General features: G+C 57.4%; 2 protein-coding genes across 2 annotated transcripts; one reads left to right on the forward strand and one right to left on the reverse strand.

Moving 5' to 3' along the window:
• The first annotated feature begins 477 nt into the window (after positions 1-477).
• On the forward strand, positions 478-10,550 carry P2RX6 (purinergic receptor P2X 6). Its single transcript, XM_037131481.2, is given in 13 exon segments — positions 478-662; positions 1,358-1,508; positions 2,838-2,909; positions 6,224-6,299; positions 6,479-6,572; positions 6,654-6,734; positions 6,818-6,959; positions 7,048-7,157; positions 8,390-8,483; positions 8,571-8,636; positions 8,808-8,885; positions 8,972-9,019; positions 9,021-10,550. Coding segments are annotated over 13 exon segments (1,290 nt in total). The 5' UTR covers positions 478-528; the 3' UTR covers positions 9,165-10,550.
• An 837-nt stretch (positions 10,551-11,387) lies between these two features.
• On the reverse strand, positions 11,388-12,868 carry SLC7A4 (solute carrier family 7 member 4). Its single transcript, XM_053664318.1, is given in 6 exon segments — positions 11,388-11,686; positions 11,689-11,825; positions 11,827-12,035; positions 12,240-12,274; positions 12,277-12,498; positions 12,501-12,868. Coding segments are annotated over 6 exon segments (1,224 nt in total). The 5' UTR covers positions 12,823-12,868.
• Positions 12,869-14,587: the final 1,719 nt, after the last annotated feature.

Raw genomic sequence — 14,587 nt, forward strand, 5'->3', positions numbered from 1 at the left:
GCCAGAGTCACGCTCTCTGCGGGTCTCAGTTCTCACTCATACTCTAGCGTCTGTATGCAGCTTCCTCCACCAGGAACATGCATTCCTCCCCAACTTGGTTGAACTTCTGAATCTTCAAGTGTGAGTTCAGACCTCACTTCTTTCTGAAGATTTCCTTGGCCCTTCCTGTGGACTCCTGCAGCCCCAAGACTGTCCTCTTACGGCACCTATAACCCTTATCATCCCCTCGTCACCCAAGGAAGTGAGGCCAGAGGGCAGCGGACAGGGGCTGCTGCTCTCTGTGGGCCCGGGGTCCCCCAGAGAAAGACTGGAGAGGGTGAAAGGTCCAGGCAGCTGGGGGATAGGACTGAGCCCAGGGCTGGGGGTGGGGGAGGGGGGGTGGAGGCTGGATTCTGGCCCAAGTAGATTCTGTCCCTTTAATAGCTGCTGGCCTGGTCCTCCTCGGGCTCCTGCTTTATATCCTGTTCAGCTGTGACTGCAGCTGCTGTGCTGACTCATGTGCCCCAGCAGCCAGCAGGAGCTGGGAGCATGGGCTCCCTAGGGGCCTTGGCCGCCTGGGGGCTTCTGGATTACAAGACTGAGAAGTATGTGATGACCAGGAACTGGCGGGTGGGCGTCCTGCAGAGGCTGCTGCAGCTTGGGGTCGTGGTCTACGTGGTCGGGTAAGAGAACGGCCGTGAGTGGCCCTGCTGGGCTGAGGGTTGAGGGTTTGACTCTTCAGGGGCCAGGCTGGTGGTGGTGGAGGCAGGACAGGTTGCGACAGGGTAGTGGGTAGGGGGAAGGAAGGCTCTCTGTCTGTGTAGGGGCCTGTGGGCACAAGAGCACGTGTGTGTCTGTGTCTTCCTCTGTGCCCACTGCCCCTTCCCCTTGGCCTTGCCCCTAGCCCCTTGTTGGGTGCTCTGGGCACAGAGCAGGAAGGGCTCCACCCCTGCCCTGGGCAGTGCCGGATGCAGCCTCTGACACCTGTGAGAGCTGGAACCCAGGGCCCCAGAGAGAGACCACGAGTTCTGGCTGGGTCAGGGGAGTCATTCAGGAAGAAGCTGGGTCTGGCTGGGGCAGAGGGAGGGTGTTGGCTGGTGGAGGAGGTGCTAGTGGGCATCTCCAAGTCCGTGGCTGCCTAATAGGAGACACCCATGTGGGCACTGGCTCTCCAATGATGGCCTGTGCTTGTGGCCTGTTCAGGGTGTTTGGGGTTAGGGGGTTAGGGGACATGAGGGTAGAGAGGAGGCAGGGGACCTGAGTGGTGAACTGGTAGCCTATAGTGAGTGAGGGAGAGAGACTGAGCAATAGGGCCTAGCTCTGCCACTGCTCACAGTGTGCCAGGGACACACCGTACTGCCCATCGCCTCCTCTCCAGGTGGGCCCTCGTCACCAACAAAGGCTACCAGGTACAGGACGTGGACCCCCAGATTTCTGTTATCACCAAACTCAAAGGGGTTTCTGTGACCCAGATCAAGGAACTGGGGAATCGGCTGTGGGACGCGGCTGACTTCATGAAGCCAGCACAGGTGGGTGTCTCGGGGCTGCTGCCAGGCGCTGACGCCTGTGATGCCACGTTGCAGCAAGTGTGTGCAAGAGAGGCACGTGGTGCCGGAGGCGGGTGCTGGCACCGTCACAGGGCTGGGCTTGGGGAGAGCCTCCCAGAAGAATGGCACCTGGACAGGGATATCGGGATGTGTAAGAAGCGTCCGGGTGAGTGAGAGGAGGGGTCAGGAGGCCAGGCCAGGAGAACTGCATTTACAAAGGTTGCATCTGAAAAAGAATGGAATGTCTAGAAACTTGACATTGAGCTTGAGCTTGAGAGTCAGGTGGGAGGAGATTGGGGGTGGCTAGGGCCCGGAACTTCCTGCATGCTCACGTCCCTGACCCCGGGAGCTGCCGTGAGGCCCTCCTCCTCCGCCCTCCCACACTACACTTCTGGCCGCTCCTCCTTCTACCCAGATTGTCCACAGCCTGTTTCTCCTCTGTCCTGCTGGTGCCCAAATTGTGAACCTGGTGAGCACTGGCCCTGAGCGCACCCACCATGTCCAAAGAGAAATCTCCTCCCTTTTCCAATGTGACCTGAGTTCACCCATCAGCGCCAGAGCTGAACTCAGGTGGACATCTTCCTGTCCCTCCCCCGTCCTGTCCTTCTCCTAACAGTTTCCACTACAGCACGTGCCCTGCCTGGCTGAGGCTGCGGTCTTCTAGTGAGTCCCCAGGTGCACCCATGCTGAGCCTTCACATGTGACATCATGTGTGCACCCAAGTGCAGCAGCCTTCACATGTGACATCATCCGACCTTCCAGCCCTTGCTTTCACCCTCGGAAAGCTCCCTGTCCATGATGGTGGCCGCCAAGTCCCTCCAGATCTTGGCCACTGCCATACCCCTCTGCCCTCTGCCCTCTACTCAGCCCTTGCCTCCCCTTCCTGGGTGTACATTCCCCCAAATTTCTCACACTCAGCACACAGGTGCCAGCCACCCTTCCTGTTCCTGGCCCCCCTTTGCCCAGGCAGAACTCACTACCTGCTCCCCTGGCTCTCGGCCATGCATACATGGAGAAGTCCACCTTCCTACCAGCCTGGGCGGGTGCTCGGCCTAACTCAGTGCTGGATCTTTAGTGCCTAGAAACGAGGGGCTCTTAGAAAATTCTGAGTGAGCGAAAGTGGATATGAGAAATAAACTTGTCTCAGAGAGGCAGACATGGGCTCAGAAATGGCCAGAAACACGGCCAGCCTCCCATCACCTCTCCTTGGATTTGCCCCATGGAGGCATTGTCCTGGGCTCCTTCCCTCCCACACCTTCCTCTCCCGTGCAGGTAGCCTTGCAGATACAAACCCCGACGCTTGTCTTCTAGGGAGAAAATGTGTTCTTCTTGGTGACCAACTTCCTTGTGACACCACAACAAGTTCAGGGCAAGTGCCCAGAGGTAAGGGTGCCCAGGAGCCTTGCAGCCTTGGGTCACCAGCCGTGTCCTCCCTTCTCCTTCCCAGGGTGACTGATGTGCTTCCCAGGCTCTGTATGTGCTATTGTGTCCCAGGCACTGGGACAGAGCCTTTATGTGAATCATTCATTTAGTCTTCACGAGCACCCTGGCTGGTGGGCATTGCTGCAATTCCCAGTTAAGATGAGAAGGCTGAGGCTCAGTGAGTTGAGTCACTTACCCAAGGCCTCCCAGCCCATGGGTGACAGGACTCTGGACATCTGAGAGGGAGACTTCCAGAGCCTTCCACTGTCATTCCCTGTGGGGTATCCAGACCCCTCCCAACCTGGTTCTGCCCCTGGGCACTCTCCAGACTGTCAGTGTGACAGTGTGGCACCCAGACCTGGGCACAATGCTTAGGGCTCTCTAGTAGCAAGAGCCAGGCTGGAGATCACCTCCCCTTCTCCATGCCCAGCCTCTACTGATGTGTCCCCAGGCAGGTTTCATTTTGGTTGGCACACGTGGAACACCCCTGCGTATGAGTTCAGGTGACTGTGGGCAAGCGAGAGTTCCCACCTTCTGTTCATTTCTCAACAGAAATGCAGATTCTCCCCCTGAAATCTCACCTTTCCCCCTCGCCTGGACCCGTGACCGAGCAAGAGCTCGCAGCCCAATGTGCATACGCAGAAGTCCACACGGTGGTGCCAAAACTGTCACCTTACCGAGCAAGGGCTCACAGTGCACACTGGGGCCAGTTCTATGGCACCAGCTCTTGGGAAAATAAAGAGTTTTTATTTGTGAGTTTGGCCAGCAAGGAGATAGGCAAGGCTCAGATTTGCCTTAGTCCAGGGTTGGCATGGAGGGGGATTATAAGGGGTCTCAGCTCCGGTTCTCCCTGGACAGCAGACCTTTTTGCTCCTGAAAGTCCCCGTGTGTTCAGGTTCTGGTCCTGTCCTGGTCCTTTGGTCCCATGGTGGTGGTGGGGGCAGTCGAAGGCTCACAAGGGTTAGTCGTGCCTGGCGTTCCAAGGTTTAAGTTCTGGCTCTGGGTCTTGTTAGAAGCAGGGCCAGCTTTAGTCCGTCCTGCAGTTACAGGCACGCCCCCGGGATCCGAGTGTGTCACGGAGCACACTCGCTCTCCTCCCCAGCTGTGGCTTTTCCCCCCAATTTTTTATTGTAATAAAATACAAGAAATGTAAGATTTATCATCTTAACCATTTTTAGAACAGTGGAGACCAGGACATAACCCTGGAACCTACCTCCCTGGTGACACCTTTCTTTTAGTTGCTTGCTGGGCTGGATTAAATGCGGGGCTGTGTGGTCACTTGTCCTCTGGACCCAGGTGGTTGGTCCCGCCACAGTTGCGGAGGGTGCCACCTGTCCCTGACTGGCTCTGTTCTCAAAGGAGGAGAGTCACGTGCACGAAGCTTGCACTTGTCCTTCCCCCTCTAATGCTCAGAAGACGTCTGTTTCACATTCAGTTGGTCGGCAGTTCTGACTTTTGCTGGGGCCATGGGTCTGTGTTTTCTGATTCCAAGTGATTCTTCATTGCCCATGTCCTGACTTTTGGCCCTTCTCAAGAAATTGCTGGGGCTGGGAAATAATTCATTTAATCTGAAAACTCAGCTGCCTGAGACCAGCCAGAGTTCCTACCAGCTCCTCTCAGGGACCCTGGTAGTCCGGTCCCTCCCAGCACACGCCCTCTGTTCCTGCAGCAAACATCTGCTGAGCTTCCCCCGGGCCAGTGCTGGTCTTGCAAAACCCTGTCCCTATACTTTAAGAAACCCCTGCCCAGGCAGCCCAGCCAAAGGGATGGTCCCGAGATGGGGGCAGAAGCCGCAGCTGGGAGACCCGGGGAGGTGCTTCTGCCAGCCTGGGGCCTCAGAGAAGGTTTCCCGCAGGACTAGAGGCTCAAGTAGGATTTTAAATGTGTACAGGCAGAGGGAGCTGTGTGGGCAAGGGGCCTGAGCTATGGGAGGTGGGGCAGCTCCAGAGTCAGTTACTGCCGAGTGGGTCTGGAGCCTAGATGTGGACTGGGGTGGGAAGGTGGTGACCCAAGATCTCAGGGGCCCTGTGAATCCCACTAAGGAGCTAAATTTGGTCACAGGAGCAGCAGGCAGCCACGGACGGGCTCAGGGGAAGGGTACTCGATCTCCTGTACCTGGGCAACCAGTTGCTGCTGGAGGCAGATGAGGGCAGAGGCAGGGCCCTGTGGTGGTCACAGGGGGGTCCAGTTGGGGGATGTGGTGGTCCAGGCAGTGTGGAGAAGAGGGGCAGACTCAGGACTCAGGTAGAGACAACTGGACAGAATGGTTGTGTCTCTTGGTGGTGCCACACTGTCTCTAGCCCACTTATCACAGTCCTACCATCCACAAGGTCCCATGGTCTCATTTGGCTTTTCAGAGTCCCCAAGCCCTTCCCTGTTGCTCCTGCTGCCCTGAGCTGGGCTCCCTGGACAGTGGTGTCTGTCCTCCACCCCAGATGGAGCCATGTCTGTGCAAGTGCCTAATGCTCAGGGGTACCTTCCTCTCTGGGGTCTGGGACCCCAAGAAAGCTCACCACCACCACTTTCCCCCCTGGCTAATAATCCCCAGAACTCTGTGCACTCATTAATGTCCCTGTTTTGCTGAAGAACAAGCAGGGAAGGGCCTAGCCTTTGGTGTCCTACTTCCCTACCCAAGCCCCTTGGACTGGGGTCCCATCCTCGTCTACCACATCCAGGGCCTCTAGCATGAACTTACCCTTCCCAGGGTCCCTCCACCTTCCCTATTGTGTGGGCCGAATGAGGATAAGCCCTGACCAATTAGTATGTGGCTCCGTTGCTTGGTCATCATTCTGCAAAGCAAAAGGTTGCTGGTTTGATTCTTGGTCCGGGCACATGCCTGGGTTGTGGGTTCGGTCCCCGAGTTTGGGTTAGGGAGCACATGAGAGGCAGCTGATGGATGTTCCTTGCTCACATGGATGTTTCTCTCTACTTCCCTTCCCCTCTCTCTAAAAATAAATAAATGAAATCTTAAAAATAAAAATGAATTCGGATCAGAGGAGCTGGGCCTGGGTTGATCATTCTGCCCCACCAGGGAGAGAACCTCCAGGAGGCAAAGTCTTGCCCTGCCCTGGAGCACGGCCCCTGCGCCCCATCAGGTGGGGGGTTGCCCACGCTCCCCGCTCTGACTGCCTCCGCTTCTTTTCACCTTCCAGCTTTTCCATGTGCCCCCAAACTCAGGGAACCCTGGGGAGCTAAGGTGGGAGGGACATGTCCCTGTGGATGGCAGGGCTGGTCACCCACTGGGCCATCGACAACTGTGCTCCCACCCATCTCAGCACCCATCCATCCCACTGGCCAGCTGCTGGGCCCATGAAGACTGTCCTGAAGGGGAGACGGGGACACACAGCCATGGTAACAGTGGGCCCTGCCTTCCAGTGCCTCGACTGGAAGTGAGGTTCGGGGGGCAGGCCGCGACCCTGGGTGGCTCCTGAACGTGGGCGTGGTGGTGCCTCTGCGTCTCTCCTTTTTGTCAATAGCCCCTTGTTCACCCAGCCCCACTTCAGGCCCAGAGATTGTCTTGTGTTTTCAAGGCATTAAAACAGGCCAGTGTGTGGTGTTCAACGAGACCCACAGGACCTGTGAGATCCAGGGCTGGTGCCCAGTGGAGAGTGGCACTGTGCCCACGTAAGTCTCCCCCAACTCCCAAGGCAGGGCCTGGACGGACAGAGCCTGCCCCTCACTCCCTCCCCCCCACCCCGCCCACAGGCAGCCCCTGCTGGTCCAGGCAGAGAACTTCACGCTGTTCATCAAAAACACTGTCACTTTCAGCAAGTTCAACTTCTCCAAGTAAGCGTGGGTGGGTCTTCACAGGCCCCAGGCCCTCCTTATCGCCATCCTGTCCTGACCTTTCCTCCCCCGGCCCCTCTCAGGTCCAATGCCTTGGAGACCTTGGACAATACCTACTTCAAACGCTGCCGATACGATCCCCTCTCCAGCCCCTACTGCCCAGTGTTCCGCATTGGGGACCTCGTGGCTGCAGCTGGAGGGGACTTTGAGGACCTGGCATTGCTGGTGGGTATGTGGAGGACAGGGTTCCGGGAAGACTGAGGGGGAGGGTCTGAGCCCAGGTGCCAGCAGAGCGGTGGTGTGCTGTGTGCAGGGCGGTGCTGTAGGCATCCGTGTCCTCTGGGACTGCGACCTGGACATCAGGGGCTCTGACTGCCGACCTGACTACTCCTTCCAGCTGCAGGAGAGGAGCTACAACTTCAGGTGCCACCCCCATAGCCCCAGTGTTCGCATGCTGCTCCTCGGCCAGGTCCACCTCCACCTGTCCTCCTGTGGAGGCCAGGACAGACCCCAACCCAGCCCCCTGGATGCTCTGCTCTGTGTAAGAGGGGGTCCCAGGAGCAGAAGGGGGCATTCTCAGCTCCAAGTCCCCCAGCACAGGTTCTGCCCGGCCTCTTTCTGAGCTCTCCCCCCTTCACCCCAGATGTCCCCACACCCTGTGTTATTGCTGGGACCTCTCACTTCCAGCCTCTCCTCCACCCTAGCATCTACCCTCCACAGCGGAGGGAGCTTTCTTTTTCACTGTTCCCTTAAGGTTTTATCTTAAAAATCTATAGGAAAGTTCAAAGATTAGTACCATGAACACCCCATATACTCTTTATCTGGGGTTTGGGGTTTTTTTTACCCTCTTGCCACCCTTGCTTCTCCCCCCTTCTCTAGAGTGAGCCAGATGTATTTAGATAGCTTTCAAGTGCAATCATTTCAAAGTAAGTGGCAGACATCCAGATACTCGCCCCCTCAACACCGTGCTGAGCCTGAGGACCTTCCCCATGGGACCACTACTGTCACATAAGAAATATAACACCGGCAGACCAAATCTCATATTCCAATTTCCCCAGCTGTGCTGATAATGCTCCTAAATTTTTATTTTCCAATCTAGGATGCACGCAGGGATCTTGCACAGCATTTACTGTCACGTCTTTGAGTCCGGCAGACCTCCCCTTCCCTGCCCAGAATCCTTCTGCCACCTCAGGCCACCTTCTCACTGTTGCCCACGTGCACAGGTGCACACAGCCACCAGGCCTGGCCTTGCTGCCTCCCCAGCCCTTGCTCACACCCTGCTCCCCTCCCCTCTGTGCTCTCACCGGCCCTACTTTCTCAGCCTCGAATCCTTCCGGAACCCTGTGGCACTGGCCTGAAAGTCTCCCCTGCGGGGAGCCTGCCCCAGTTTCTGCAGGAGTGTGAGCTCCCCACTCTGGACCCTCCCACCCCCCACTGTTGGTGTCTGTTCAGAGACTCTTCTGTCCCTGTCCCCTCAGGAAGCAGGAGGCTTCCTAGAGGCAGGTCCTGGCTTGCTTTTCCTGTGCGCCCTCAGCAACAACATGGAGCTGAGCCCAGGATCTGGGTTGGGGCTCAGGGTTGATGGAGTCAATGGATGAGCAGAGGGAGGCCAGGGAGTGTGCAGAACAGGCCACCAGACTTGCTGTTGCCCACAGGACAGGCACTCACTGGTGGGAAGCCTCAGGCGTGGAGGCCCGGAGTCTGCTTAAGCTCTACGGGATTCGCTTCGACATCCTAGTTGCTGGGCGGGTAGGAGGGGCCCGGTGGGGTGGGCAGGGTGCTGGTGGGAGGAGGCGACAACCATGGACTGAGAGGCTCAGCCCAGGTACCTCTCAGGCAGGGAAGTTCGGGCTCATCCCCACGGCCATCACTTTGGGCACTGGAGCAGCTTGGCTGGGCGTGGTGAGCGTGGCCTATGTGGGCTCCCTCGGGCTGTAGACAGGGTGCGCCCCGCCCACCTGCATGCACATGAGCCCCCTCTGCCTGCTGTTGAGTCTCAGGGTGAGGGTTGGGGAGGAGGCAGGAGGGTAGGCTGGGGCCCGGACACGGGTCTGTCTATCCTGCCTCTCCCAGATCACCTTCTTCTGTGACCTGCTGCTGCTGTACGTGGATGGAGAAGCCAGTTTCTACTGGACGACCAAGTATGAGGAGGTGAGCTACAGGTCTGCTCCATCACCAGGTGCTGCTCCACTCGGAGGGTGTTGGCCAGAGCCCTGACCGAATGTCCTCATCTGCAGGCAGAGGCCCCGAAGGTGACCGCCAACCCTGAGCAGACAGACCTAGCCTCTGCACCCCCGAACCTGGCTGCCCAGGTGCCTTAGAGGGCGCCCAGCACCTGCCCCCATGGCTACTGCTGCTGCTGGGAGCCAGACACTGAGGCCAGGGTGGCCCTGCCCAGGCTCTGGCCCCCACTTGCTTGCCCGTTCTTGAGGCCTGTAACCATTCCCCGTGGCTGGGAAGGGTCAGACCCCACCTTGGAGACCTCAAGGATGAAGTCCCAGCAGAACCACCCTTAGGGGTTGGGGAGAATAATACCTTCAACTCCCAGGCCGACTGTCCTTCAGCCTTGGCTCCAGCCTTGGCAGAGCGCTGCCTGGGGAGGGACAGAAGCCAGTTTTCCACAGAGATCTGCAGCGGAACAGAAGCCACGAAGGAGGAGAGAACCCTGGGCCTATGTTTGGAGAGTTCTCTCCCTAACTCCACCCCCCATGCTCCTAGCAGTGGCCTGCTCACCAGCTGTCAGCACTGTCCCTCTCACTGACCGTAGCCAACCCCATCCCTGCCTGGCTTCCAGCCCTCCTCCCCAGGCCAGCCCCCACCTTGTAGAAAGAGCCCCCACCCCCTCAGCTGTGCTGCACTGGGGGCCACATGGCCGGAGTCCACAGCACGGTACAAGGAAGCCTGACAAGAGGCGCTGCCTCAGCTGCTCTGGTGCTGGGTTGCAGGGGGCAAGTCCCCCTGGACTTGGGCCGCTCCCATAGGAAGGGAGCGGGGTGGGCAGACGATCCCACCAGGCACCCCGGGCAAGGGCACAGGCACCTCTTGGGCCCACACCTGCTCAGCTTATGGTCATCGGGGTCTTTGTGACCTTCTATATGCCTCCTTGGTGACTGTCCCAAGACCAGCCCCCTGGAACCTGCTTTCTGGACATCCTGGGAGCCATGGGGGTGGGCAGAATGTATATCTGAGACCCAGTCCTGTCCACTGCCACACCTAGAAACCTGTCTGGACAGCTGCAGGCAGGAGGCCTTATCTATGACCATAGATGAAGCCCATTGGCTGAAGGAGTGTCCCTACTAAGGACACGGCGCCCTCAGCAGGCTGGCCTGGTTTTGGCTCTGGAATCCTTTGGGGCTCTGTGTCCTGCCTGCTGGAGAATTTCCCCAGGTCTGAGAGATCCGTGGTCAGGAGGGGAGGGGTGGGGACTAAAGGAGTCAAACCCTCTCTTAGTCCCGGGGCAGGGATGTGGGAGCACTCATTCCAGAGAGGCGAGAGCTGCTTCCTCATGGGTCCTGGTGATCGGGGGCAAGCTGGCAACTTGCCAATGGAGCGATGTGGGTCATTTGGGTAAGGCTGGGGTGGGGCTCGGGCTGGGTGAGTATCTGGAATCATCTGGGGCCTGAGCAGAACTGTGGGCCCCTGCTGCCTCTCAGTCCCCAGAGAAGTGTGTATGAGGAGGCAGGTTCGGAGGGGCCAGGGAAGAACACGGCCATGAGGCCTGGTTGTTGGAGCAGGGTCTCATGCACCTGGTTCTCCTCAGGGCCCAGACAAAGCTGAAAACATGACTGCAGGAAGTCAAGGAGTAAAGCTTGCCAAAGCCAGCAGCCTCCTGTGTGGTCCTTACAGGCAGGAACGGGGAGCTGGACATGTCTACATTTGACGTAGCCCAGTGTGGGAGGGGCAGAGTGGGCCTGGGAACCCCCCAAGGACTGGAGTCTCATAGACACTGAGTGGGCTGGAAGGTACCTGGAGCAGGCCCAGGTGCTTGAGCACCCATACATAAGCATGTACACCATACACATGCCATCCTGAGCCCTTACCACAAAGCCCTTGAAGGGGCAGAGGGAGAGAGAGTGAGAATATGAGTGCCAGCTGGGCCAGCTGGGTCTGAAATTAGAAACAGGTGTTGCCTCCATCTGCACGCATCTGTGCTCCCCAGGGCACCGGTGTGGACCATGTGGCCTCGTGCCTGAGAGCAGCCTGTGCCGATGCAGGCTGCAGGCACACACCACGTTGTCTGGGAGCCTGGGGGAATGAAGGCAACCTGGAACTCCACTGTCCTTTCCAGGCAGCTCTCTGGATGCACCCCTGAAGGATGTGCGGAGAGTCTGTGGGGAAGCCCTGATCCCACCTGTCACTGACCCCTCCTCATCTAGTGCTTTTTAGGGCGTGTGGCTCCCCTGAGGTCAGCAGAAGGCACTGGCCTGAGGGCAGGACCCCGGGACCTAGGCCTGGCTGTGTTCCTGACTCAGGGCTGTCCCAGGTGCCTCCCCGTTGTGGAACCTAGGTGCCTTTGCTGGGGATTGAAGACAATCACCTGGTTCCTAGAGGCAGGCGAGGAGGACTCAGTGCCACAAAGAATGTCACAGTGGACAAGATGGCAGATGGTTGCTCGAATAGTTGTTATTGTAGATCCTTGGGGTTATGGTCCTCTTACCCACACACCCCACCCCTGCTGCCCAGGTGGCTGGAGTTGGTCATAAAATGGAAAACGCTAAGCAAAATGTCCATCACAGCAGCCATGGCCATGGCCCACTTCCAAAGGCTGAAAGTGTGAAACCTGGGCTGAGCTCTAAGGTCCTGAGGACTGCTCCAAGGGAGCAGGCCTGCAAACATAAGCTGCCCCAGACAGAGGGGCCTCCTGAGGAGGTGGGAGAGGGTGGGCAGAACTCCAGCTGTCCTCATGGACTGGTGGGCTGCTCCATGAAGCAGGGCTCCAGGGCCAGTGCCTTTGGGACTGCATGACCTTCACTGTCTCCTCCAGGGTGCCGTGGGGGGACACTGTGCAGTGTGGGGCAGCTGGCTGCTATAGCCATTGCTGGTTCTTCATGCTGTGCCAGATACCAGAGCTGAAAACACCAGGGGTCCTGCAGGATTGCACAAGCCTGAGGGGCAGGTCCCAGCCCTTTACCCTCCTTGCCCTCCCTGCTCTCCTGCAGCCCACCCAGGGCCCCAGCCTGGCCCATACTCACCCATCAGCAGCCAGATGGACAAGGGCAGCCAGGTTGGGTAGCTCAGCTCTAGCACGAGGCAGGTGTTGAGGAGGATGCTCAGGGCTGCAGTCAAGGGCACCAGGAAGGTCTGCAGGCCTAGGACCTGATTTCCCAGGAATCCACAGAGCCTTTCTCCAGATTATGGAGACAGCTGCCCACTCCCCACACAGATAGGGGTATGCTGGCCTCCCCAGCCTTATGACACCCTGGTTCATCCTGCCACGGCAGAAGAGGAAGAGACAGAGAGAGCTGGCTCAGCTGACAGTGAGTGGGGGTTGGCCAGAGGACGTACCTGAAAGGTGTCCTGATGGTACAGTTGCTGGTGGCCCCCAGGGTGAGGAGACCAAGCACAAGCAATGTAGTGCTGAGTAGGAGCAACAGGATGTAGCCCCCACGTGGGAGGTGCACAGCTGAGTCCCCAAAGACCAGCACATAGCCCAGGTTGATGGCCGAGGCCACCATGACACCTAGTGCCCAAGCCATAGGGGCTACAAGGCTGCACCCACCTGAGAAGCTCAGGTAGGGCATTAGTGTTGGCCATAGCTGCCTAACTCAGGAGCTGAGGCCTGCTCAGTGCCCACCAGCCAGTGGCAGTTTTGGAAGGATTCATATTCCTTGGCCACGAGGCCAGAGCTGTCTGAGCCTGGGGAACTAAAAGGAGGGAACTTCTGGAAGCATAGCACGATCACAGTGGTGGCCACAAAACTATAGGCCAGCAGTGTGCCAGTGAACAGGAACTGGACCAGTGTTTCAAGGTCTAGCAGCAGCACTGTGAAAGCCATGAGGACCCCAAACACCAATATGCTTACCATAGGCACCTAATTCTGGGAGCACATGTTGGCAAACACATGGAAGAAGAGCCCATCAGTGGCCATTTCCTGTCAGCCTCTCTCTGCCCAAGGCTGACCCTGGTTCCTTGCACTCACTGTAAGGCTCCCTGGTAAGAGTCCCGTATCTGATTTTCCCAACACCAATCCCTGGAAGCCCCGGCTAGCTGCCTAACCCTCTAAGCCCCAGACCACACTCTCCGAAAGCTGCCAGAGCAAAGAATGAGCGGGCAGCAGAAGAGCTGGCCGACTGAATCCACAGAGTGGTGATGGTTGGTGGAGGGGGGGAGGATGTTGCTTAAACCAAGACCATTTGGGCGGCCGCTGTGAACGTGACTCCATGCCACCCTTGACCTAGCAATGGTAGGCAAGGTAAGAAATCTGCGTTTTGCATTTGTTAGAATTTACTTCAGCTATTGCTTATGTTATCTATATCTAACTCCTTTTCATTTCTCTATGAAAATTCTAGCTCATTCAGGTTATGCTTAGAAGAGAAAAGGGGCTAGTTCCTCTGTGGGGTAAACACAGACACACCTATGGACCAGCAACAGGCATGGAGGGAATTGGAGCCAGAGGTGAACTGAGGGCTCAGTCACCCTTCCAGGAACCTTGGGAATCCTGCATGTGCTTTCACCAAGGTGTGTGCATGTGTGGGTAATCCTTTGGTCTCCTGCAATGACTGTTTGTGGGGTCCCCTGCCCTATCTCCCCCTCCTGCCATGTGCTTCCCGCTAAATGGCCAGTTCAACTTGCATGTGCTGCTGACTGGCTTCCGCCCAGCCAAGCCAGGCCAGTACCCAGGCAAAACTTCCAGCTCTCTGACCTCCTTGTTTCCCCGACTGCTCCACATACACCATCCGTCCCTCTATGCTGAGATGTTCTAAGTCTTCATGAAGGTAGAATTAACATCTCCCTCCCTCCTAGAGCTTCTTAACCACTTCCTACTGGGAACTTATACCGTGGTCCACATCTCATACTCTTGCAAGAGCTCCATTGCATAGGTTGGTCCCCTGGCACATTCTCGACTTTAAAATTCCTACCAACCTAGGATACTAACATCAGCACCAGTAAAAGGATGCTAACTGAATAGACCTTACAGGTGTTTTCCTCTAGCTTAGGTCTGCAAAGGCCTATCACAGTTACCAGCCCTCCTAACTCCTAACATCCCTGAACAGCTCTGTAGTAAGACTATATTTTGTCCACAAACACGTGAAACTCAGGAGGTGTCAGCTGCTGTAGAGTGGCCTCCACTCATAAGCAAGGGCTCCTTCTTAGCCCTGCCGCCACCAATCACAGCTGCTCAGCCGGTGTCTGCGCACTTAGCTGCGGTGGAGTCGCCACTTCCCGCCCAAAGTAAGGACCAATCAAAAGAGATTTTGTAGCTTTAGCTAAAAAATGACCAATCGCAATTGGGGTTCCAGCCTAAGGCCCGCCGCCTGGAGCAGTCAGAGCCAATTGAAGTTTTACAGGCGCATGTCAATCAGGACTCTGTGCTCAGCCTGGAGGGCGGGGCATTGGGCGCGTGGAGTTGGACGGAGTGGAGGTGGCAGCGCAGTGAGTCTAGGAGGTGACCAACATGGTACGGCGGGCTACATAGTGGGGGATTAGGCCCAGGGGGCAGCAGGGCAGGAGGGTGTCATCCCTGACCCGGTATCGCTGGGACCCGGGCATATTCCGGGGTTGTGTCCAGAGCAGTGGGTCAAAAGTGACCACCGGACACACTCCACAAGTGCAGTCATCCTCTGCTTTCATACTTACTTTCCAAAGCAACGTCGTGGTGACTTTGAACTTGCTCCTATTTGCCTTTGTGATGC

This window comes from Artibeus jamaicensis, unplaced genomic scaffold (genome assembly GCF_021234435.1).
Source record: "Artibeus jamaicensis isolate MK-2021 breed Jamaican fruit bat unplaced genomic scaffold, CSHL_Jam_final contig_1128, whole genome shotgun sequence".
NCBI classification, from domain to species: Eukaryota; Metazoa; Chordata; class Mammalia; order Chiroptera; family Phyllostomidae; genus Artibeus; species Artibeus jamaicensis.